Source organism: Dreissena polymorpha, chromosome 11 (genome assembly GCF_020536995.1).
Source record: "Dreissena polymorpha isolate Duluth1 chromosome 11, UMN_Dpol_1.0, whole genome shotgun sequence".
Classification (NCBI taxonomy): domain Eukaryota; kingdom Metazoa; phylum Mollusca; class Bivalvia; order Myida; family Dreissenidae; genus Dreissena; species Dreissena polymorpha.
In genome coordinates this window covers 71136008-71163592 of record NC_068365.1, presented here as the reverse complement: position 1 = coordinate 71163592, position 27585 = coordinate 71136008, and the positions used below count along the sequence as shown (strand labels likewise).

Below are 27585 nucleotides of genomic sequence, written 5' to 3'. Positions count from 1 at the left end.
TACGAATGCTTAGGAGCGTCTGCATCTGCTACTGCAGTGTATTTACCAGCTTGTAAGACGACATTGGCCAGTCTAGTGTTTATCATTGAAATCTTTAGATATTGGCTGCTTTCAGGGAAAACGGGGCTTAATGCATGTCAAATAAGATTAGCCTGTGCACACTGATACGCCTGTGCAATGCGCACAAGCTAATCAAGGACGACAACAGCGAACAACTTCAGTGCCTCCAGCGCTTTGATCTCAAAACGCGGCCCATATGATGGTAGGCAAATGATTTGATATGTGGCAATCAGTTTCTATGTACAAAAGAGCCATTTAGAAAGTTATATCGACCGCTACGCGGCTCTCTTGCAATACTGGAATAGAGCAGTGGAACAACTTGTGATCCGTTATATATTACGGATAGTGTCAACACGGCCTTTATTCTTGTAGTGGATTTAAACATGAAAGAAAGCAATTTGTGTGCATTGATAATAAAAGTTAGAGCTAAATTAAGGTAATGTTTACGTTTTTACGCATGTAATGTCATGGGTTTTGTTTCTTCGATTCATGAAGGGGACCTGTTTGAGTTTGTCAAAATGACAATGTTTAAGAAATAATTCGTGTACGTTATAGTTTGTTGTCGAATAACACGCGGCTGGAAGTTTAGATGCGTAGGGATTAAATCACGAGTACGAATATAAAACATTGTTTGCACAGTCATACATATAGTTCTCCTTTTAAGATACCGATTGCGTCAAATGTTACAGTAAACGTAGTGCAACATATAAACATGATGTTTACACGTCTGCACTCATTTGCTTACTAAATAATAACCACTTATTCAAAAACGGATGCAGTTTTGAAATAATTCTCAAACTATCATACTATCATTTAATATAAATGCATAAAGGGACTTTTTCCTATAAGTTCTCAATCTAGATTTAATTCGTGAGATAAACTATTTTCAAAACGTAGACTTTTGTAAACTTGCAGTTTGATAATTAGACGTTTACAGATGCGTCTTAGATTAAATATTTAATCAAAATTAATGTATCTGATTGTTAAATTTCAGTTTATCAAAATGAGTCGAATGTATGTAAGTATAAATTAAACAGATGCAGCTATTAACGTAATTAATTTAATCGTTTAAATAAATTATAAGTTTAGATATCATATTTATTTTATAATTAAAAAGAACATCTTAATCACTACGTGTTTATATATATATATAATTATATATATATAACCAGATCATTGTATTTGAACTAATGTTCATGTCGTAAGTTGTTCGATATTTGAGGCAAAAGATCATTACATTCAAATGATTGAAATAACGATTTTAAAACGCGTAAAATCCGTTTAAAGATATAATCACCAATAATATTAACTTCTTGATATCACGAAAATCTTCACAAAGTGACGGCTATTCTATTTTTCTGGTTTTAATTTGTCGACGTAAATCAACGAAGTTTGGGTTAAAAGTAATTTAAGATTTCTTTTCAAATATTTGCTTAAATAGTTACTGGCTCATTTTACTTGGTTGCTGTTATTTTGTGATATATCCAGCAAATACTATTGAATACAAGTGAAATAGCGTACACAATTTAATACAGAACAGAACAAAACAATATAATTTTATTCGCATAAACTTTACAGATTTCAGAGAGAAGCTATCTTAATTAATTAATATCGCGTTATATAAAAATAATCATCAACGGTGGATTAAAGGTTGTTTACTATTATAATAGAATTACTTACCTACGTTTTCTTTAACAAAGCGTTACTGGCGATTTCAAAAACAAAATGTCCTGGGTCGCTTTAAATCTTATCGCATGCATTGACGTATATTGGATCGGTCAACATCTGGGGCATAAGAGCCACGGTTATTTTACAAATGGCGCTAAGTTATGTGTAGTGTATTTTAACCGATAAACAGGAAGTTTAAACGTGCTAGTATAGTACTGCATGTGCTGCTTCTACGAACGTGGAATAATCTGTGCGAACTGAATGTCACTTATTTTGGACATTTTACTTTAAGGGTTAAAAGGTTGGTAAAAATTAATCAAGTTTTGTGAATCACTTAAAATGAAATTATATTGCGTTCACTGCTTAGAAGCATCGTCTTTCGTTAAATTTGATTTCGGAATACATTTATGTGCATTTATGTGCAGTTACATTTATCTTAAATAATTAACTCAAAATTTGCCAACACAATCGAAGTTATTGAATACCACGAACAAGATAAATCGATCAATATTGCTGAAGGAACACGTCATTTCTATATTTGGCATAAATTGCGTCATTTTGACAACTATAAATGCATAGCCATTTAAGAATAACTGAACATTTTATTTATTCAATACAAAAATAGTGCATAACCGTATTGTTAATTGTCTTTATTTGTATCGTTCTCTATTGTTCTTGTACGCCTTCGTTTTTTATGTTCCAAATTCTTCGGATGACAAAGCTGATAAAGCAGTTCGTGTTTTATCAGTCTTTTGATTAAATTATATTAATTTTTGCAATAATTAGAAGCGACTCTATTCAACAAAAGTGTGATGACATCAATTATTCATGCATATAATGATGCTGTTTCATTAAATTCGACAAGCGTCCATGTAAACATTGTTGATATACAGTCGCAACAAAAGAGTAAACGGGCAACATATTGGAATTAAAAGTCTAGCCGCCTTTGGCTAATTCCAGATATCGCATGGTATAAGATGAACTTTAGTCACTGATATTAGATAACCGTATATAAAAATTATTTCAAAGAGCAAACGAACGGATTAAATATTAGATGCACCAGAACAGCGTTAGCTCCGCATGTATAATAACATCGTGTAAAGTGCATTCAGCAATATATTTTTCATATCTCACTTATTGCATTTTTCGTGGTGTTTAATAGTGTGTTTGGCCCACTGGACCATTTCTGGGATGACACTTTACGCACATGTATTATGCCAAGTTTTCTCAGATTACGGCTAATATATTTAACCCATTTATGCCTAGTGGACTCTCCCATTCTTCTAAATTGGATCCATTTATAACCAAAATTAGGGATGTCTAGTATATTTTTTCTATATTTAGAATATTTCTTACATAAATTCTTTTAAGCAAACAGCGTAGACCCTGATGAGACGCCGCATAATATAATTGTGTTCAGTTTAAGATTTCAGAAGATAATTTGTGTTTATGATTTTAATCTGAAAATCGACTTCGGTGTTAGCAAATTTTAGCGGCTATCGCTTTTTTCCCTTGTGAATTGATTGTTTCAGGAATTGCTGCCATTCTTTTATTTATTACCAATCGAGTTAAATGTCATGGTTTGGTAAAAATTCTTTGTAAAGGGAAGTTTTAATTTAACACAAGTTGTAAAATCTATATAAACGAGTACATGTTTGTATTTTGAAATATTGCCTTTTGAGTTAGATATGATTAACGATAGAAATAAAATCACCAAGGGAATCATTATTTAAAGGAAGTTATGCACTGTCTGTGCTATTTGAACATATACTGATAATACATTATGTTTCTTAAGATACAAGAGGTAATGAATTATATCATATATCATTAAAGTTTCTCTAAAGTGCACCTACATGTACCCCATTCTCAAACAAGCGAAAATAAAAACAACATACTCTATAATAAGGATACATTTGATAGATGCTCAATATAGTGCGACATACGAATGTATAATTATTTACATATTGTAAACATTTATTATAGGATGACAAGTGGATACCCGGGATATTTTTTGTTGGTGATATTCGCAATATTTAAGCTAATGGACATGTTGCCATGCGAGCACAATGGAACATGAAACTTGTTGCAAACAGGAAATGTCCTCCATATTTTTGCTATTTAATGTCATTAACTTGCAAGGGCCCGATTAAGTTTAAGAATGAAGAATATTCTTCAAACTGTTTGTTCTAAAAAATTTAATTTTTGGGACTGACTTGACATTTTACTCACAAAAGTGTATAATTTTGAAATTGTCGGTGTTAATGATACGAGCCCATTATTAAATTATCATTAAATTACTGGGCACCACTAACAATAAACGAATGCAAAATAGGTCCATTTTTGCAACTAGACATTATAGCCAGTGCCTGTCAGCAGTTTTTACAATGATTAAAATAGTGTATCGCACCGTAGACTGTTTCTCCCGCATAATTGTTAATAGGCTGGCTCTTTATCAATAAATAAACATGAGTTTCCTATTGCTTCCATTTAAAATGTTTACATTGGCTTGGAAACAGATTGCCAATTCTCCTTAGAGAATACACCCTTTAATATTTTAGTATTTCCCTTGCTCAGTAATGATCTCGTTATCTTTTCACATGTATACAGTGAATTGATGATGCATCATGAATTAAACAATACAATTGACGTTTCGACAGCCGATTGATTGACAGGCTTATTAACCAATCAGATTACAGCATAGATTAGGCCCGTTACTATCCGCCATTTTGTCCGTCAAACTCGCCGTTGTCCGACACATAAGGTTATACGTAATTCTGTGTTTTAAACAAAGAAAATGGTTAAAAGGTGCTGCTATGGCACTTGTAATTCAGACACAAGGTATCCAGAACGGTTAAAAGATGGAATCACGTTTTTTTCCGTTCCCTAAACAGGGTACTAATCTTGAAAAATTCAAACGTTGGATTCGTCATTGTGGTCGTCCACACGAACAGCTTAATCTCAACATATTAAGCGATCGCCCGAAAGCAAAACACCTCTACGTTTGTTCTAAGGTCGTTATAATAAGATACTACGCGAAAATAGAAAATGTAAGTTTTGCAACGGACACGTTATAAAAAACGAGTATCACTTTTTACCTGTTTTTTCTCTATATAGAGAAATTAGAAAGGAACATTTAAAACCATTTTTTCAAAGGTGGCCAACGTTAAATAATTTGACATTCTTATGCAGTCGGCTAATAAATAAGACATTATAAACTTTGCTAGATCTATTTTTAATGCTAATGAAATGCGTAATAATAAAGCCAATCAGGTATAATTTTTAATAATATCACATAGAATAAAGCATTTTTATTTCTTTCGGTTTAAGTCTTCCGAATTTAATGTAAGTTAAGAAACTATTTTCAAATGCGCAAGTAATTATCAATAGGGGCCAATAAGTGTAATTTTACACCATATGTGGGCTTTCTACTAATCCGTTATCAAAACAGATGCCGCAAACCGTGAATCACCCTTTGAAAACCCGGTCTGATTAGCGAGTTTTTTGTACATGAAAATTCTTTCAACTTTTTATATTTTAAATATTGCAGAAGATAGTTTACGAGGAAATAATAATATATAATAATATATTGTGTATGTTACTTTTTTGACGACTTTGACTATGTTTTACGATTATAACAATGCTCATGGGTCATTTTGACCAAACGCATTGTAGATATGTGTTATATCGGATTTCAATAAAAACGTTCTTCGTCTTCTATTATAATAAATTTACTTACCTGTGCCACATTTGCGATGTTGCCATCGGTTGCAAAAATTAACGGCTTTTAATTAAAAAACTGAAACATCTATTACTCAAGGAAAAATGTTGTGACTAACGAACAATTCATACTGTATGCGATAATTGGCGATAATTTTGCCGACTTTGATGATAACTTTAGCGGCTTTTAAGTAGACTAATAAAAAAGTTTTGACTATTTAATAGATATGATAATTATATTCAGCACCACTATTCAATGATAATAAAAACTATTGTATGGCCTTTCTGGTATACCATGAGGCCTTTTTGGTTCACTTATGCGGCCGATTCGCGTAGCCATTTTTATGACGGACTTCGGCGGAGTGACCCCCCTTGAAATCGGTGGGCGTGGCTTCACTCTAGCTGTCGAAAGGTCAAAGACGCATAGTTTATCCCATGTTACCGATCTATTTGTTGTCCATTATCCCTATATATTCCAGGCGATTTTTGGAAGTTTGCAACATCCGCATAAGCAACCAATCGATATTTGTTTGTGCAAAAGTCGAGAAGAAATAACTATCTTACAGATGCTCTCACTTAGCTGCATGTGCGTGTATGTTTTAAAACTGCAATTACAATTGCAAATGGACTCCGGCTTCTATCATGGTGCATACTCAGGACCAGTTTAATTGTTAACCCTTTGCATGCTGTAAAATTTGTCGTCTGCTAAAATGTCGTGTGCTGAATTTCTAAAATTAGAATTTTCTTCGAATTTTACCTGTCAATAATACCCGCAAGGGGAGTTAGACAGTACAGATAGATAAATAGACTAGCAAACAGTTTGGATCCAGATGAGACGCCACATTCTGTTTTGTGGCGTCTCATCTGGATCCAAACTGTTTGCAAAGGCCTTCAAAATTCGGTTCCAGCACTGAAAGGGTTAATGAAAGAAAGAATATTTCAACATTCGCATTAAAATAAGACCTCATGAAAAATGTTTCATTGGGTATAACCCTTGACTTGCGGGAATCTAAAGTGATCGAGTTAAGTTTCAGTATGATGAAGTCTGCACATGTCTGAAATATCGTTATCGTCTCGTTCCAGATTTATACCAAACCAACGACCATCCGCTGACGTCTGCGCTGGCCCTATGGTCAAAGGCGTCTCGATGACTAAGAATGACCTGCATTCGGACGCGTGCACACTCCTGGGTATCTTACGCCGGAACGAAGACAGACTGAATGATGCCGGTAAACAGCTGGTGAAGCAGAACCGGAAGTACGCTTGTGACGTGTTCATGCACGAAGTGGACGGTTGGACGCCGTTCCACGCGTTTGTTTTGCGAGGCGCTCGCAAAATGGTGAAACTTTGTCTTAAGGCGGGCGTCGACGTGAATTTGACTATGGGATCTCCTGACGGCGTCCCGGGCGGGTGCACAGCGATCCACCTGGCCGCCCACCGCGGTGACGTCAGTATGATCGATGTGTTGATCTCAAACGGAGCTGATTTAAATGTGAGGGACAACAATGGTACCACCCCGGTGGTGTACGCGTCCTTGGCCAATAATAGTCTCGCAGTGCGGACATTGCAGCGCGCAGGCGCGGACGTGACCGGATGTGACGTGAACAGTAAACATAGTTCAGAGGATATGGGGTCATCCCCGATTAAGTGCCTTTTACCCTTTGTTTGCTCAGGGGGACGACGGTAGCATAACGTGATAGCTCAACCATGTGATCCAAGCATCATGAGCAGCAGCAGGAGCATTATTATTATTATTATTATTATTATTATTATTATTATTATTATTATTATTATAATAATGATTTTTTTTTATTTTGTTCAAATTTAACACTTTTTATCACATAGAAAGATACATGTTTAAATAATAAGAGCATGTTTCATTTTGTGTCTGTCTGTATTTAAATGCATACCAAAGTCTTTAACGATACTTATAAATAAAGATTACCATGTCAGTGTATGTGTGCACTTGAATTTATCCCACGAGTTGAAGAAAGACGGTTTTGTTCAAACGAAATGTCTTTTTTCACCACTGCAAAATAAAAATAAAACACAAAATGGCTTCCATTTTATACTGACAAAATGTGTAACACTACATCAAGATCCTGTTGAATACAGCTTTTTTTGTTTTTAGCTAAAATAATTTAAAAGAAACGCTGTATTGGACTGATAAGTACGGATTTTATTTATATACGGTATATTGATTTGAAAATAATCATTCAATTCATGTAAAAATCCGAAGCCTTCTTTCAGAATAAAAACTTTGGAGAACTCGTTTATCAAACGGTTACCAAATAGTGCTCATTGCAGTTAATAGTTTAAAGGGGCCTTTTCACAGATTTTGGCATGTATTTCAGTTTGTCATTAAATGCTTTATATTGATAAATATTTACATAGGATCTAAAAAGCTCCAGTAAAAAAACACAAGAATAACTTTTTTTTTTAGAAAAAAAAGTGACCCTCAAAAGGACTCGAACCACTGACCACTGGAGTCCTGGAGTAAAAGTCTATCGCTTAGACCACTTATTCATCCGTGCTCATACAATGAGGGATGTATTTAATTTTTATACTTTAGAAAGCAATCCTCGTAGTTTCACAAAATATAACGACAACAACAAAACTCTCCAAATTATTTAATCGTTTCTCGTTGCAATGCTTTATAATTTTCAGGTTTTGAAATCGTCAAAAAGATGCCTATAGTGGATATTTTAGAGCATAGTAAATGTTCAGTATTACAGTTACCTCATAAATATCATAACTACAACGAAAATTTGCGAATCTGAAACGTTTTTTTATTTAATTTTGTCAATTTACCAAAACGTGAAAAGGACCCCTTTAGAATAAACCAAACTTTTCTATAAAGTTGTAAACTAAATATATATTAAACAGGAGTAAATTATGTTCTGGAGAAGTATTCCATATTTGATTGTATTGTCTATACAAAATACGATACTACTATTGTGCACAATGGTACCAAACGCTCTTTATATATTTATCCGCACCTTGGTTTAATAAGGTCACATCTCAACTGTTTGCGGATATAAAAAGTGGTTTTTAAAACTTGTGTAATGCTTTCAATGTGGGATAAGTATCGCTAATATCATTTGTCAGGTTAAACGTATCAATTCCCTTACAGTTTCGCATCCTAAGTTTGACGCACAAAATAATGAAGCCTTTAAATGGTTTTAACTTAGACATATTTAGCATTGACATTGTTCTTACGGGTTCTTATTTTCTCTCGTGTATCGCTTCATGCGCTTTCCCTGTAGTTTAAACTGAAATATGTTGGTTTTCGCAGTGTAAGCAAACATAACAATTCGATTTTCCGCGTTACGTCTGCACTTGAATTGCTCCGGCTAACGCCGTTCTATTCGTTCCCAGAAAGAATGAATTTTATAAAGACCGTAAAGGAGATTTAAACATTACATATAGATACCCTTTAAACAGCTGAACATCATTTTAATTTAAATGATTTTATTAACAAACTAAACCATCAAGTCATCTGGCACGAGTTGTCATTAATACCATATTTTATTAAACGAGTTCAGGAATTTTGTTAGTAAGCGAGCCTTTGGCGAGCTTACTAACGAATTTCCTGGACGAGTTTAATAAAATATGGTATTATATGACAACGAGTGTCATATCTTTTATATCACATGCTTTTAAATGAGCAAATTAAATCAATATTTACGCAAACATAATGATAAATCCCGAATATTGTTTACATTTCGTAACGTCATTTGACGTGGCAACGTGTGATAAATAATATCAATGGCCATGACGCGAGTGTTTATTGTTCGGTAAGTGTTACGCTGGATAATTAGCAAAAAATACTATCAAATCCGTGAGTGTGTTTTGTTTCCAATTCAAAAACTATTTTCCCGGATGAATTAAGGTAAATAATTGTGATGCAATTTGTGTGCTCAAATTTTTTTATATGAAATAGTGCAATTTCATTCTGTTCGACTTTGTTATTAATAGTTTTTAAGCTGAAAAACATAGATATCCAAGCGATCTATTACAATTGTCATCTAAAATGGCAATAATTATTTAAACTTATCTAATTTATATCCTCTTGTCAAGCAAAACGGTGCTATTAACAAAGTTTACACGTAGAACCGGTTCAAAAAGCCAGGACTTACATTAACTGGGGCTTCAAGAAAAGACATACTCGAGCCAATTACTTATTTTGCAAATGTGTTTAGCTTAAAATTGAATGATGTAATGTATTTCATTATTAGTATAACGCACGCAATGTTAAGTCGTCAACTTTGAATAAAAAAGTGCTTCTATTAAAATAATACAAGACACATTCTTTAATTTTAACGTTTAATATCAAGAATTCATTTTTGAATAAGAACGCATGGCCTTTAAGGTCAAGTTTGTATCAAAATATATAAATATATATTGCTAACAAATTAGTTATCATAATGATTGGCAACGGAAGTAAATAACAATCATGTTACCGACCAAATATTGCAAAATTGTATATAAACAGTCCGAGCTTATTAGACATAACTATACATATGCAAAAAATGTATTTTTGATTGTGAACCCAATTGGCGTACCGGTGTTTGTTTAACCACCCACGCTTCAAAATCTATATCATATTGCGAAACTAGTTTTCCCAACATACCTTATTGACTTTGTTAACTGATCGTTCTAAATTCCACTAATGGTATTTAAAAAAGGCCGAGGGTAATGCGTATTTAATTAATAACGTGCGAGTTACACTTAGTAAATCGACCTTGGTGAACAATTGGCTTTCGGCTAGTATTACAAACAGCGCCATGGTGAAACGGAACATGTTTACAAATGCTTTACATTCGAGTCCTTTATATTAAACTCTAAATTACGGGACACCTTTATTGTGTTTATTTTCTTAGGGTTACACGTACCTTAACACTTGCAAGTGATTTTTGATGAATGGGCACGAGGCGATATTGTATCCCAAACTCCGCGCAGAGATTTTACAGGAACCAGCATGGCATGATCAAATGAGAGCAAGGAACGACAACTCTGCGCGGAGATTGAGTGTATCCCTCCTTTTGCAAGTTGATATATGTACGATAACTGTGTTTCTTACGACAGAAAATAACTAGAACAGCAAATGGGCTGAAACGATTAAAGAATGTCAAAAACTGCAGTTGCGTGCTTAAACCAAGCAGGAATAGTAATGAAAACGAATAAAAAGGGATAAAATGGGGGATGCAAAACAACATGTGGAACGGAAATAATTTGCTACCATAACTTGAGCACACTCGAAAATTGGAAACAAAAAGCAAGATCAAAACAAATGATTTGTAACGAACGGATACTAATAAAACAAAAGGCAATTGTGACTTGAAAACAATGATGACATTAGAAGCCCACAAAACCGCAAAGAAAGATATAGATCACATGCGTTGAAGTTAACATGTGTTACGTAACTTGAAATAATTTACTTTGAGTATATAAAAGTTACGTGCACTGTAATCACTCACGCTTTCCCTAATGACATTGTCTAATAATGATTTCGCTGACCTCAAGTTCTTTTAATAAGCATATTTATTTACAGATCTGTGGTAGCAAACAGGTAAATTCGACGCTTGTATAATAATTAATATTCATAATTCAAGATTGATAGATCTTTTGGTCGGTTCCAGAAGTTTTGACGTTTGCAAAATTGACAACATTCATTATTACAAATTAAAAAGTTATTCGGCTTCTCATTTTCATATACGAGTATTCAATTTGTTCAACCCGGCTTCGTCTCGAAGGTTGTTGTCATAGAAACAAGTAGTTGCTTCAATTTCTGTCGTAAATTTATAATAAATCGGTGTCGAAACTCAAACTCATAAATCAAGTTGACGAAGGTTTTGTTAAAAAATAATGTTTCGTAACCCGTTGCGCGTTTTACGACAACGGATTATGAGCGGAAATAAAACTTGGGTACAGTTTAAATTGGCCGGGTACGTTGTACTTTATTTTCCGTGCCCGATGTACATTTAGGTATACTTTAGAGCACCCGGGTTACATTTAAGTAATACTTGAACCGATCGAGCTGAATTGAGTCGTCTTGACACGTTCAGCATCAACATGTCAGAATCACGCAAAATGGGAACGCAGATATGTTTTAGGAAACAAGGTGAACACATATCGGTATGCTTTTTAAAATGCAACATATCGACGATTTACAACGTTTTAAAACAACCTTAACGCTTGAAAGACCGATTTAATCTTTCTAACGTAAACCACACTATGCGTAAAACTCATTAACGTTCTTGACGACAATACGATAGTTATACAAAGCATCAACGTCAATATTGATGCTTTATTTCACTCAGATACGTTGTTTTCAGCTCCAAGTACAGTGTTACAAAATAACCTTTTTGTACAACCATTAAAAAACCCATGTTTCCTTTATAACGAAGATGTTTGTGTATTGGGGAAAAAAGTTAAAGCTTATTTCTCAAAATATATCAGCGCTAAAGTAATAAAGTGTTCGTGCGTGCAAAAAATATAATAATGTTTATATTCAAATAATAATAAAACGCGAAGCAGTTTTAAAAATAAATAAATTGGGCAAAAAACAGTAAATGTTTTCTTAACGTCGTCGTGACTGCATTTGAGGACAATTAACCCATTTATGCCTAGCGTCCTTAAAAAAGGACTTTGCAAACAACGTAGACCCAGATGAGACGCCGCATGATGCGGCGTCTCATCAGGGTCTATGCTGTTTGGTTAAAATAATTTATGTAAGCAATATTCTAAATATAGAAAAAAATATAATATCCATCCCTAATTTTGGAAATAAATGGATCCAATTTAGAAGGATGGGAGAGTCCACTAGGCATAAATGGGTTAAACATAATACGAAACATCCTCCTATTACTCACTCCGAAGTCTTTTTCAGTAGTATTTGTCGGGTTTAGAACGATCAATGAACAAAGTCAATAAGATATATTGAACTAAATCACTTGATAATATATAATCGATTAATTTGAAGCGTCGGTGGTCAAATACGTAGGTCAATTGGGTACGCCTTTAGAAATCAACAGGCGTTATAGTTGTGTCATATTATGTCTGTCAATATAAGATTTTTCATAAGACTTTGTAGGTTTTTAGGGAGATAAAGCAAGATTGTTGTTTGCTTCCGTTGTCACGGACAAACAGTTTGTTAGAAATGGCTGTTCATAAATACTTGACATTAAAGGTTCTGCGTTCTTACTTTTAAGCCAATAATTTAGACTCGAAACGGTATAGTAGAAAAAAATGGAAGAACAATTATTATTTTCTAACATTTTTGTTTGTATTTAAACTTGCCCAATGACATTTTTGATGTTTTATATAATAATAAAATAATTTAAATTGCCACCATTGTTTCTAAAGATATTTGCAAAGAAAGAAGTATTTTCTCGAGAAACTCTTCTTCAAGCGGCCTTAAACTTAGGCTTTCTCTCTGAATCTCTTCTACTTGACTAAGCTGGCAAAGCTTTTCGACGAGAAAAGAAAGTACACTTATTAGTATTGATATTAATATACGAAAATTCTTCTTCTTCTTCTCTTGGATCAAAATAGCACGGAAGTTACACTAACATTATTTCTAAATATAAGTCAGAGCAAAAACAGTTTAAAGCTAAAAAAAAAGCAAACTTTGAAAGTCTTTCCGTTACTAGAAAAACAATTAACACTCAGCGATCAATGAAAATTTACGTCATGACAATTGATAGTAATTTGATGCGCAAGTGTGATGCGAAGTTCCTACGCGACAGCTGTAACAAATCAGTTGAGAAATATAACCGTATTATCGGCCAGAAACACACTGGCAAACGACTGACGACGAATCGAATAATCGATATGTGAGGATTTTTCTTACTTGTGCCGAAGTCTTAATTAATAGGCGTTTTAACTGGATTCAGTTTTGTTTATGTGCGATAGAATAAATATTACAATTTTATGTAAAATGTCACTTGTATAAAAATCAGCTTATTGTAACAAAAGATGCGCTATTCATTATGCCTCTTTAGCTGAATTATTCCTAATTCATATGTTAGAAATTTATATAGCTGAAACGAAAATAGACATAATGTTAGCTTTTAAGTCTAAGCGTCACATTGGCCGTTATAGTAAGGCTCGATTGGTCATTTTCGGCTCGGGTACTACTTAAATGTATCCCGGGTACTCTTAAGTTTACTTAAATGTATGCCGGGTACGGAAAATATACTAAAACGTACCCGGGAATTTTAACGCTAAATTGATCGTTGTCGGCTTTTTTAAAATTAATTTTGTTCATATTTATTTCAATATTCAGTAAAAATACCTCTATATTATTTAAAATCGTACTCAAAAAGCATGTTGAGGCAGTGTTTGTTCAGATAGTATATTGTTTCGTATTCCGTAGCGCGTTTTACGAGATCGTACTTTGGGCGGGAATAGACCTCGGGTGCAGTCTAAATTGGCCGGGTACGTGTTATCATATTTTCTGTACCCGGGGTATATTTAAGTATACTAAAGAGTATCCTGGGTACATTTAAGTGGTACCCGAGCCGACAATGTCCCCAAAAGAATTCACTGATGAAGAACTTGTTTTTATTGTTTTAGTGTTTTAATTTATTAATTAACATTTTTTAATCGGACAATACCTATAATACATTGCATTAAGCGTTATGTATTATACCGCTGTAAACATTCTGTATTCATTAAAGTATACAAAGCACAAACAAAATTAACGCCATGGTCCGTCAAATGCATACACTGTGAACATTTGTGTAAGAAACAACACATAAAACAAATCCCAAATAATATATTTTGTTGTAATTGATAACACCTTCATTTCAAATAACTAATAATCAACACTATCACATTTTAACCATTATTTTAAACAACCAATGGTTGCGGCCCATGCATAAATAATTTTTATAGATTTGTTTTAATGTTAAACATGTGTTATCATTCAATATACAAAGTAATTATCATGCATAGATTATATATATATCACATGTAGAAAGCACATAAATACATAAAGTTCAAACGAATATTTGAACTATAAATAACAACAATAAATTAAAAATAATGCTTTAAAATTAATTTCCTCTTAAGCAATTTGTTTCAGTTTAACACATGCAATAATTGAAAAAGCATATATTGCGTTTTGGTTGGCTAAATCAATGAACATATTCAGTGAGCATCAGCGTTGCCTTCCTTTATTGGTAAAGATTTTATAACGAGTTCAATACACACTACTATCCTTACAGACGTCGTACAATAGACAGAGTAAAGATTCTTGACTTTTATTTAATATTGGCAATAAAACAACTTTGCCATTGGAAATCGTAAATTTGAAAGAAATGTATCAACAATGAAGGGGAAAGGCTGTCATCTCAGTTAAGTAAATCAACGCCTGTGGAAATGTACAATATGCTCTGTATGCGTGCAAAAGTTGTGGTACATGTATGCCCTTTTTATACCAAAGAAAGAATATATATGAAAAAGCGTTTTGGCACAATAATTTAAATTAGTATTATGGTATTTTGATTATTTTTCAATCAAATGTAACACTTAATCGATGATACTTTTGTCAAGTTAGCGAGATCATTTTGCTTACCAAAAATGTTTGTTTAACATTAAGCTATTCAATGCAGAGCGCTTTATTCGGTAACCCAACGAGGCTTGTACAGTTTAAAATCTGAAAATATTTCAGGAAGGACTTACGTGCCAATAACGAATACCGAATACCAATAATGCAATGGTTATGTGTGAATGCGACTAGATCACTCAAAAGGAATGTATTTCAAATGGGCAATTCAGTTCATGGTACGAGGTATCTTATAGTGCAGACTGAGATATGCTTTTAAATCAGCAAATAATTAACATGATTGTCATGACATGATTGTCATACTGAGACTATACATTTCGAAATCAATATATGCAAACTAGGTCGGTGTAAACGGTGATTTCTTACTCGTTTCTTAACAAGCAAAATCTAATGTATTGATGCACAACGTATAAAGCAATACGAACACAAAACAAAAAGAATTTAAAATCGATACGAAATGATTAATGTTAATTGGCAAAGGTGTATATTAAATGATTAATAATTATGCTAGACACGCAACAAATATTCGTATATAACAGTCGAATATAGCACAGGAGGGAAGCCCATAGTATTATGGTATATATATATATATCGTAAATCCCAGACACGTGTTTTTACTTTTATTATATATATATATATATATATATATATATATATATATATATATATATATATATATATATATATATATATATATATATATATATATATATATATATGCTAAACAAACAAAAAAATAATACTGTGGGCTTCCCTCCTGTGGAATAGAGTACTGACATGGATAAAATGTATCTGTAAAAGTCACCTGACAAGATTCAATACTATTTTAAAAAAATACCATTAAAACACGTAACGTATATATCCGCACATATTGACCGGCATTTATTAGAGATATAAAAAATCTTTGTTACATTCCCGTACCACCGCGTTTTTCTTTTTTAAAAAGTGACTTGGCTTAAGGTATGAACAACCTGCATTTGAGTGTGAATTTTTTTTAATATGTATGATTAATGAATTTATACATAAAAATAAAAACAAAAATACGTTCAAGCATATTTCCACACACGCATTTTCCAGATGTCAAATTTAATAAATACATTTTCCACATTTTCTGATTTTTTAAATATCTGTACCCATTACAAATAACATTCTGAGAAAAGGAGAAATGTATATATCTTTTTCAAATCAGCATTAAATATTCATTTCAACACATATCAATTTCAATGAAGCAATATTAGGATCATAACTTTTTACTCTTTTAAGAATTTGTCATGCATGTATTGACAGACGTACGTAAAATATAAAATGCATTTATTAATTAGAAATGGCTCTGTGTAAGTTACAAAACAAACTTAATAAATGAAAATTGAAAACAATGTTTGTGTCTTCTTCGAACCGATAATAATGCTGCTACTGCTGCTGCTGCTGCTGATAATGATGATAAGGATGAAAATGATGATGATTGAAACACAAGGTTGGGGTATCACGTTATGCTACCGTCGTCCCCCTGCGCATACGAAGGGTAAAATGCACTTTATCGGCGATGACGTCATATCCTCTGGACTATGTTTGCTGTTCAGTTCACATCCAGTCATGTCCGCGCCTGCGCGCTGCAATTTCCGTACTGCGAGACTATTGTTAGCCAAGGAAGCATACATCACCGGAGTCTTACCACTTTTATCCCTCACATTTAAATCCACCCCGTTTGAGATTAACACATCGATAATACTGACGTCACCACGGTGGGCGGCCAGGTGAAGCGCTGAACATCCGCCGGGTACGCCGTCTGGTGATCCCATAGTCAAATTTACGTCGACGCCCGCCTTGAGACAAAGTTTTACCATTTTGCGAGCGCCTCGAAGGACAAAAGCGTGAAAAGGCGTCCAGCCGTCAACTTCGTGCATGAACACGTCACAAGCGTACTTCCGGTTCTGCTTCACCAGCTGCCTCCCGGCGTCATTTAGGCTGTCTTCGTCCCTCCGCAAGAGCGCCAGGAGTGTGCAAGCGTCCGAGTTCCGATTATTCTTGGTCATCGAGACGCATTTAACCATCGGGCCAGCGGTGACGTCAGCGGATGGTTGGTGGTTAGGTATATATCTAGAACGAGACGATACCGATATTTCAGACATATGCAGATATAATATAATGAGCCTTCTATTTGATCACGTTATAATCTCGCAAGTCTAAGGTAAATCACATTGAAACAAAACAGTCTGCGTTTATTTTACTCCGTGCTTAATTGATTATTTGTGGTCATTAGTTCTCATTTTAATGCAAATGTTCAAATAGTCTTCATTTTCCAATACCATACTTGGCATTAGTATATATCGCAGAAGCCTGAGTTATTTCCAAATGTAATTGCACTTTTGAAAGCATATTCATGCATTAAGTAATGATTGTGCATGTGCAATCTATATTTTTCTTATTAACTGTTAAGTATAAGTATATCGCTGCAACAATATAACCAAACGAATATTGCGTTGCCTCGTTCGGTACAATAAAGACGCACACAGCTCGTAGACGTGCTCATTGAGATTATTTGCCATTTTACTCGACGCTTTCCACGTCCACAAAGTACTCTAATCAACAAGATACAGGCGAGACCCAAACGGATCAGGCAACAGCAAAAAATTGTAAATGTGACAAAGGAAATCTTATCTGTAAATTAATTAGTCAATGACTACTTTGTATACGTGAATGCTTGGATATTTTATCAAAATTTTGTTATTTCGTTACAATTGATAGGGTATTTATGCGCACGTTGCAAACTGCCACCATACTGTCTGGATTATATAAGGATAATTGACAACAATCTGAAATCGATAAACAAAGGATTGCAATATACTTTATTAAATAATTCTGAACTGCAACAATCAATATTTTATTTTAAACGTGTTAAAAGCTATCAAGAGGGTCGATACATTATTGAACATTGGAAATAGATTGCAATAAATTGCAATTCACATCCCATGCCAATGCACACATATAAAATGGCAGCTATACACAGGAAACTCGTGTCAATATATTGATCAAGAGGCTTATCAATAAATTGTGCGGATAAAAGTCTACGCTGCGAGCTTCTTTTATACATGTAAATATTTCAGACTGTCACGAGCAATAATTCATATACGGAAGCGATTGGTCTGCTTCGTATTGTACCCATATTTATCTGTCAATTCAATACTGGGCCCGTATTCACCAGCCCATTCTTAGACCTAGACAAAACATGGACTTAGATCCGAGAAGTCATACTTCCGATTTAGAATAGATACAGAGTATCGAAAGTGCATACGTCGTAAGCACATTCTTCTCTATGACGCCTCATACAATTATAGATTTTAACTGTGAAGTAAGAATAAACAATACACAATTGTTAGCAAGAACTAATTATTGTTATTTATTTTGAAATATCATGTATTAATGGTCTTCTTAAGTGTAAAAAAAACAGATTGGTGAATCCATATCCTGGAATGTTTATAATGTTAAATAGAAGAAATAATGCTAGCCTTTCTTATTTGCATCAAGATAAACTGTGCAAGTATGTTCACTTATCAAAGTGTCAGTTAGGTTAAACATTAACATTATCACAAAAATAGCAAGAACATCACGCTATAATAAATGACTGTATGGAACATATGCCACCTATCTACCCATACTGATAGAACATGTGTAAATATATGTTATTTTGTATTTACTACTATATTGAGCCAATCACTGCATTCTTATTAAACAGTGTGTTGTTATTGTTTTGGTGTTCTTGAGATCGCGTTTGGTCTTTATGTGAAACTGTCGATTTATGTATGACGTTATATATATATAGTATATTTATTAATATACCAACAATGGATACAAGTATTATATCTTTATTTAAAAGCTTTATGATATTATTAATTGTTCAGTGATATATGGCATAATACAAACCTGTTAGTCCATTGAAAGCAAGAATGAATTATCAGTAATTATTCAAATAATATTGATAGGACAGTTCTTCCATAATAGAAGTATTCACTAGGCCATTAGATTTCTCTCGTAAATATTTCAATATTTCAAAATAAACGTGTATAGAGCGTTAACGACCTGAGTTAAATTATAACTTTCATTTTAAAAACATGATCCATTAATCATGAAATTCAACTCCATCGATAATATATAAAAGCATTTAAACAATAAACGTATATTTTATGAGGCGCGGTATTTCGCTTCATTAGCTTCGAAATACGCTGGTGATCAAACGAATTTTATTTACCGAAATGTGATTAAGTTAGCCTTTTCATATTTATGTATTGACCTTTTCACAGTCCCTTAACGATCAATTCACAAGAATATTCACGATTCCGCTGAAATATGCTACCACCTAAGTCCGTTTCAGAATTAAAAACATAATCACAAAATATCGTCTATAATCTTTAATTGAACACAAATTCAGTGAATATTCACCAACAACATGGTGATAAGGTGGATATGACATCTTGCAAAAAGCACTATACACTATGATATACATACGGATAAGATTCTAATTTAAGATTTCATCAGTTAATTACCTCTTGTAATTAAAATCATTATCTCCTTTACATATCAGTAACTTTGTCCGAGACTTAAGTTCATCTCATACAATACGATATATTGAATTAGCAAAAATCTGCTAGAATGTAAAATTGCCACTTTGTTTCCCGTTTACTCTTGTGTGACTGTCACTGTAGATAAACCAATGTTAACATAGACACTTTTCGTATTGAATGAAATAGCATCAATATATGTATGAATAATTTATGTCACCACGCTTTTCTTTGATAAGAGTCGCTCCTAATTATGACAGAAATAATGTAATAAACAAGAGCGATATAGCCGGAACTGTATTATCATAATCGTCATCTATTTTGTATATATAAAACAAATGTTTACACGAATAACCGAGAATTAAAAACATAAAGACAAAAGCAATACGGTTGCCCAAAACTATTAATCCATTTGTGCCTAGTGGACTCTCCCATCCTTCTAAATTGGATCAATTTATTTCCAAAATTAGGGATGTTTAGTATATTTATTTCTATATTAAAAATGTTTCTTACGGAAATTCCTTTAAGCAACCAGCGCAGACTCAGATAAGACGCCGCATCATGCGGCGTCGCATCTGGGTCTACGCTATTTGACAAGGCCTTTTTTCTTGACGCTATGCATAAATGGGTTAAGAAGTTGAGCTATTTTATATGGCTACGCATTTATAGTTGCTAAGCTGGAACAATTTACGCCGATGTGAGTATAGCATAAACCTGTGTTCGTAACGAAATATTGATTTATCGTTTTGTTTCATGATATGCAATAACTTTGATTTTGTTGGCAAATTTGATTTAATTATTAAAGACTCATTTATTGCACATTTTCCGAGATAAAACCTTACGAACATGGCGTCTAACCAGTGAAAAACGAAATCAAATTATTAACCATTAAGATATTTTACAGTGTAATATTTCTGTAATTTCCGTTTTAGTAGTCTATACAAATTAAACTGTTTTACAAACCTTTTAATCATTAATTTAAAACTTCCCAAACAAGTGAAGTGTAGTACACACATGTTACTCCACGTTCGTAAAAGCAGCACAACTTTGCAATACTACAGTCGACACGTTTAAAACTTCCTGAATGCACACACGCCGGTTACAATACACTAATCATACAACTTAAACACATTCAAACACAAGTAGTGCGTAACAGTATGTAACATTTTTTACCCATTGTATAAACTCCAAACATGCGTTAAGAATTAAATCGGCCCAGAGTATTTCGTTTTTGAAATGGCAGTCACGATTTATAAAAGACAGTATCGATAAGTAAACCTATTTTCACGGTAAATGATAATTTAATCCACCGTTAATGTCTATACCACTGAATAACATTTGGCAAGTGACAATGGTCATATCACAGTTTTTGACCGACTGTATTTACGTCAGTGCAGGTTAAAGCGTACTTATTGTGTCTGTGTCGCCGCCAAATTAACAATAATAGATTAACGCTAAGTAGAGAACAACAGGGATGTTTGTTAACATGGCTTAAACGCTTTGTTACACAAAATTAAGATCACAAACCTATTTTCGCCGTAAAGGACAATTTAATCCACTGTTAATATTCATAGAAAAGAACCGAAGATAATTTCGACTTAATCATATACATCGTAAAACAACAATCAAACAATAATAAATACACAATACTCACGTCTCAAATTATCAACAAAACATGTGATGTATATATTCCAAACCGTAGTGATTACTAATAAAATTATTAAATAATATTAATAATGATTTGTTGTTGTTGTTGTTGATTAATAACTTTTAAATATTGTAGATCAGTTTAATTTTCTTAATCTACTCTTTGAGAGATACTGTTTCTAACGCTTAACCGTTCATTTAAAATGTCTCATTGTTTCGAGATACGTTACGCGATATTAAAGGGGCCTTTTCACAGATTTTGGCATGTTTTGAAGTTTGTCATTAAATGCTTTCAATTGATAAATGTGAACATTTGCTCTAAAAAGCTGCAGTAAAAAATCAAGAATAATATTTAAAAAAGAAAAAAAAGTAACCCTTAACAGGGCTCGAACTACTGACCCCTGGTGTCCTTGCGAAAAAAGTCTCCGACTTAGACCACTCGACCATTCTTCCGCTTACAATGTCAGATGTATTTTATACTATATATAGGCAATCATCGTAGTTTCACAAAATATGGCGACAGCAACAGAACTCTCCAAATTATTAAATCGTTTCGCGTTGCAACGCTTTATAATTTTCAGGTTTTTAAATCGTCAAAAGATGCATATAATGGCTGTTTTAGAGCATGGTAAATATTCAGTATTGTTTCCTCACAAATATCTTCACTAAATCGAAAATTTGCGAATCTGAAACAACTTTTTTAAATTTTGTCAATAAACCAAAACGTGAAAAGGCCCCTTCAATTATTCAATACATGTTCGCTATGAAGTCTTCGTCTATAAATATTATCATATTTCGCAACGGCAATCTCTTGCAGTCAAGAAACAGGAGAACATATACATAATTAAAAACTTTGCTAATAATGTCGCTATTAATTGAACATTACTTTGTTACACAGACATATTAAGTTCAATGTATGTTCTGTAGTGTATGTTTTGTATTTTCAGTTGCAAAACAAGCACGCAAAATTACAAGAAAAGAGGTTTTCGATGCTTTATCAATTGATTAAATTGTATAGACTCTGCAAACAGTAGCTTGGTCTGCATTTAAGCTATATACACACATTACCGCGCAATGTTTTTATTCTTATCTATCCGCTATCAATAATCGAATGCCGATTTATCGACTAGACTCATTGGACAATGGGTAAGGTAAACGAGAAGAAAGCCTCGACAATGTGCTGGGTAGGAAAATATTAATATGCATGATTTATAGATGTTTAACTGTTTGAAATACTCGTTAATATAGTCAACGTCAAGTCTATTTAAAAGAGCTTTATGTAATCTTATAACAAGTTCCAATTTCTTAATCCTGTACTATTATGTATCATATTATTACCTCTGACCAAACTAAGTCAAAGTAATTATTAACCGATCACATGTCCCTTTCAGATTGAAAATTAACCTTCATTCTGTACCGGTATTCATAACACGACACGCAAAACTGTGGTATCTAGTCGAGTTACTATTTACTCGGGTAAAATCGAAGTTTTTAGCAAATTCAAGTCTTTCTAAATGAATGTATTGTTTATTTTTGTAACTGGTCGACCTGTTGAATAAACTGTTGATTATGCATACATTCGGAAGTCACGTATCTATTTTCAATTGTCTATACGTTAATCATTAGATTGTTATTGGCCAGTTGTTACAAAAAGAAACACTTACGATATGAATATCAATTAAAATACAAAGATTAGGTTTCATTTGATTAAACGTTAAGCACCGCTGTAAGAAATCGTCTGACTGGCACTGACAATTTGTAAAAAATACATTTGATATTATAATTCTGAATCATTTTTTATTTCGGTCTGACAAAAATGTGAGCGCAATGTACACTACACATGTATGAACGTAAAATTGTATTTAGATAACAAAAACGAACGCAAACAAATACTTTTGTATTATTCTCATCCGTGTGTAACATGTTCTTGAGTCGGCGAAGGAGTGCAGACGCTTAAACATCCTGTTTACATGATGCTTTACGTTTTCCGTCACATTTTACGCCATTACAAAACGCAATTAGCAATTATTAAAAAAATATATCCGATTTTCCGTTGATGATTATGAAAAAATAAAGTTTTTACGTTTTTTTAAATAAAGCATTGAATCTATGACATTCTTAACACTGTCATTAAGCCTAATTGTGAACTAGCCCCCGTAAGGAATCTTACAACAAACTCATGGCATGTTATGCAAAAAGCGTAAAAGCGTAACAATTATTACCTTAATTTCGCTCCCACTTTTATCATAAATGCACTAAATTTGCTTTCTTTCATGTTTAAATCCAATACGAGAATGAAGACAATGTTTTCTCTACCCGTACTTTAATATCGATATCAATAATTGATCACGTGCTGTGACGTCATGTATCGTGTTCAACAATTCTATTCCCGGATTGCAAAATTGCCGAGCCGCGGTCGATAACACTTTCTTTTCGCATTTACTGTACATAAACTGATTTCCACATACCAAAACATCAGCCTACGCTCGTCTGGCTATTCCGGTGAGATAGATATTGCCCTTTGCTCACATGACCGTTGCGATGTGATTAATTTGAACATCTACATTATATTGCATTACTAAAAATAGTGCACGCGCGAGTGAAGGGCCCTATAACCCATTAATGCCTAGTGGACTCTCACATCCTTCTAAATTGTATCAATTTATTTCCAAAATTAGGGATGTCTAGTATATTTATTTCTATATTTAGAATATTTCTCACAGAAATTCCTTTAAGCAAACAGCGCAGACCCAGATGAGACGCCGCATTATGCGGCGTCTCATCTGGGTGGGTCTACGCTGTTTGCCAAGGCCTTTTTTCTAGAAGCTAGGCATAAATGGGTTAAAAAGAACAAAACCTACAGACGGTTACCGCGATACTGCGTGTGCTTGCATAAATTTAAGATACACTCAATATGTCATGCATATTTATTTCTAACTAAACAATCATATTGTATTTTTATACTTGCATTAATTCAGGACAGCCCAAGCCCAGCACGTACTTTTACCTTCAGGCGATCGGACGGACGGACGAACTAGCTGATTCGTGTGTCAGTGTGACGATAACAGGGAGACACATAATTTAACACGTATTATTATGTTATTATCGTTGTGAAAGTTTCTATTCTAAGCAAAGTATAATAGTACTAATATGTCCCTATTTATGACCTACGTGTATATTGTATAATCTTCCAAAAAATATCTGCGATGCAATAATATAGATTGCGATAAAATGGAAGGTCGGATCAAATATCGTTAATACTGGTATTTGTGTGTGTGTTTCGAAAGTTATTAGGTCCCTCCGCTGCTTGGGAACGGCCGTTAAGCACGGGCACCAGTATTTGTGTGTGTGTTTCGAAAGTTATTAGGTCCCTCCGCGCTTGGGAACAGCCGTTAAGCACGGGCGCCATCTCTTTTTGGCGAGGCATTAATAAAGAAGCCTGTGCTACTGCCGAGCTGATGCTAAGCACCGGGTGTTTTGAAATTTCCTTTTAGATCCGCAAGAAGCCAATACGTATGTGCATACAGTAACTAGTATACGTAGAAAGAAATCGTTTGACGTCATAAGCGTATCAATCTGGCGGAAATTTCTTGTCACACAGGCAAAAAACATCGATTTGCTTTCAAAAACTCACCCATGTCACAACTTTTAACACACCTCAGCAGTAGCATTGGCTCATTTATAAATGCATCTCAAAAAGAGATGGCGCCCGTGATTTACGGCCGTGTACTTACTCCACTCGAAAGGTGGAACGAATTTTAAATTGACGTTGCAATTTAAAACTAATGACAAACTAGTTACCGGTATTATATGACGTTTAAATGACGTACAGGAACATGGTCGCTAACGCGCACGACGCTCGGTAAAATAAATTACCCGAAAGTTTCGACAGTCCGTAAGTGATGTCTTTATTAGGAATGCCTATGTATACAGGTTATAACTTTCGTAAATGTATTTTTTTTTCAAACTATTTATTTAGAAAAGTATATGCATATAACAATATACAAATCAATTATCAAGTACTGTCATATGCATTTATAGTTATCTAAACATTCATTCGAAATATGTGGATCTGTATATAATTTTTAATCAATAATTTATTAAAATATATTGGTGATTAAAATTAAATAAATAACTCCTTACATAAATTACATAAGATAATTTCTTTATTACAATTTTACTAAGCATTTTTCTGACATGGTATATACAAAATTATAAAGTCAAATGTTTAACAAACTTTGATAGTATACCGTGACATATATTCTTTTCCTGTAAAATTGCGTCACAGTCATAAGATCTTTCATAAGCATATTTTTCATATCAATAATTGTTGATCTTCTCTCGCTGATAATGTAACATTTGTATATTGAGTAACAAGCATAGCTTAGCATGATATTAATATCATTGTATGTATTACTTCCTATTTTATAACCTACGATTATATTGCGTAAAGTAAATACATTTAGACAACCCGTATGTATGTGTGAATGATAGGCTAAAATAAGTAAATAATTTTATGTTATTGTAACATAGTGGGTCTTGTAATGGTTTATTCGTCATTGATGTGTCAAAATTTTGAAATCAAAATAGTACATTCTACAATTTTGTACCAAGTCTGCTTTGTGATTCCCGCATTCATGTGATGTGATCAACGCAATCTTCGTAATTGGGGTTATTAGCCAGTATAGATTATACTTAAAATCGTCGCGTAAACGGAATCAAATCATTCAAGGACAAAGACCGGACCGTTTCAATAAACATCGTAGTACACATTTACGATACGATACATTTTTCGAAGATACATAATTGCTAAAGTCCATATCTTATGATTATAAATTTTCAGTACTTAATTAATTAAATTGGCTTCTCAAGCGCCGTATATGTTTGACGAGCATGACGAGCTAGTTCGAATACTTATAAAGATTTCAAAATTCTCTCGAGAGTTAAAATTGTCGTACGATCGTTTATGAAACGGCCCCCTCTTTAAGTGGATCCCAAGTACAAAACACGACCCACTTATTACCTTACATTAGCGTAACAAGGTTGCGGTATGCGGGGTTTTGTAATAACGCGTAAAAGTCGCTACAATGAGAAAGTGTGCGAGCTGATAACCAAACAATAGTGTCCGTTGTGTCGCCGATTACGATCGTGCCACTTAATAAAAACTGCCTAATATTGCTAAGATCCATATTGCTAACCCGATAGGGTTACGAAAATTGAATACCATGCCTTAAATTGTTGCTGTAGTTGTAGCCGTTTCTGTTGTTGTTGCTGTTGCGGACAATTAAGTTAAACTTAGAACATTCATTAAAAAACACATGTGTTTTAAATGCAATACGTTAATATGATTCAATTGTTGATAACGTACCATTGCGTTCAAAATGTGAAATTACGCGAAGTGTCATTAGATCTATGCGCCAATACAAACAACCTACCTTACGATACTTAGCTTCCACGAATGCACGTGTATGTAATCGTTTTATCAGACCCACATATCCGGATTTATTTGAATACGAATTCCGCGTAATCTAAATTCTTTTTACGTGTTTGTCAAAGCGACCGTTATGAAGAAAATGAAAGGAAAGGTCTGTTTATCACGTTCCATAAAACAGACACTTATCAAACCGTTTATCAAACAAAAACAGACTGTCCTCACAAAAGCGCTGATAATGTTATACCATTGCAATGTTTACATTTGCTCGATTGTAAGTTCGAGATTGTCTGTTCGAATTGAAACAAACTGGTCTGGACAAGTTTGTTTTTCGGGCATCCTTGGTTAGTGAAAGAAAACTCTTTGTGTGGTAAGGTTTTCACAGTTTTCACCAATAATATTTTTACAAACCATTTACAGTGTTTGTATTTTATTTAAATTTGGGGCGGTTGGGTATTGTAAATAGAATATATCTTCCCAAATTTGACCTAAAAATACCCATTGAAGGCAATAAATAATGAAATGTCTCAACATTTAAATCATCTTCTATCCAGCTCTATAATTAGAAATTAGTAAACAAAATATCGAAATCACTTTCATTTTCACTTTTAAGTATGTATTAGCAAAACAATACTAGAACAATAATTGACGATGCTGGAACAGCATCTTCTAAGGTATGATAACCATAAAAAAATATTCACAATGGCGACCTATGTAAAAGACCGAGCCAGTCCGATTGAGATAACTCGTTTTTTCTAATCGAAATACCTCGACCTCGTTGATTTTCATTGATAAAATTCTCCTAGCAGAGTTGTCGTTCGTGTTTCAACATTCAACAATGGCAGCCACCATGAGAGTCTCGAGTCAAAACTTTCTTACTGCATAAATTGGCTTGTTTCGCTATTTAGAAGCTGTCATTTATGATATATGAA

The 27585-nt window shown here is 33.6% G+C and overlaps 2 protein-coding genes across 6 annotated transcripts; one reads left to right on the top strand and one right to left on the bottom strand.

Moving 5' to 3' along the window:
- Window positions 1-267: 267 nt before the first annotated feature.
- LOC127849611 (uncharacterized) lies at window positions 268-7181 on the top strand. Of its 2 annotated transcripts, none has more exons than XM_052382339.1 (2): window positions 268-496; window positions 6529-7181. In XM_052382339.1, exons 1-2 carry the CDS (start codon window positions 444-446, stop codon window positions 7130-7132), a joined length of 657 nt encoding a protein of 218 aa, XP_052238299.1. In that variant the 5' UTR covers window positions 268-443; the 3' UTR covers window positions 7133-7181. The 2 variants fall into 2 exon arrangements, with proteins under 2 accessions (XP_052238299.1, XP_052238300.1); XM_052382340.1 differs by lacking the exon at window positions 268-496 and adding an exon at window positions 1869-2029.
- An 8542-nt stretch (window positions 7182-15723) lies between these two features.
- Window positions 15724-26838, bottom strand: LOC127849612 (uncharacterized). 4 transcript variants are annotated; one of them, XM_052382342.1, is made up of 2 exons: window positions 23445-23672; window positions 15724-17116 (listed from the first exon to the last, which is right to left on the bottom strand). In XM_052382342.1, exons 1-2 carry the CDS (start codon window positions 23495-23497, stop codon window positions 16513-16515), a joined length of 657 nt encoding a protein of 218 aa, XP_052238302.1. In that variant the 5' UTR covers window positions 23498-23672; the 3' UTR covers window positions 15724-16512. The 4 variants fall into 4 exon arrangements, with proteins under 4 accessions (XP_052238302.1, XP_052238303.1, XP_052238301.1 ...); XM_052382343.1 differs by lacking the exon at window positions 23445-23672 and adding an exon at window positions 26658-26838 and having other exon boundaries at window positions 15725-17116; XM_052382341.1 differs by lacking the exon at window positions 23445-23672 and adding an exon at window positions 20539-20698 and having other exon boundaries at window positions 15725-17116.
- Between the last annotated feature and the right edge of the window lie 747 nt (window positions 26839-27585).

Coding starts and splice junctions, on each gene's coding strand:
- LOC127849612 (XM_052382342.1), bottom strand. CDS start 23,497: ATGAAAGAAAGCAAATTTAGTGCATTTATGATAAAAGTGGGAGCGAAA. Junction 17,117..23,444: donor AAAGTGGGAGCGAAATTAAG/GTAATAATTGTT, acceptor GTCTCGTTCTAG/ATATATACCTAACCACCAAC.
- LOC127849611 (XM_052382339.1), top strand. CDS start 444: ATGAAAGAAAGCAATTTGTGTGCATTGATAATAAAAGTTAGAGCTAAA. Junction 497..6,528: donor AAAGTTAGAGCTAAATTAAG/GTAATGTTTACG, acceptor GTCTCGTTCCAG/ATTTATACCAAACCAACGAC.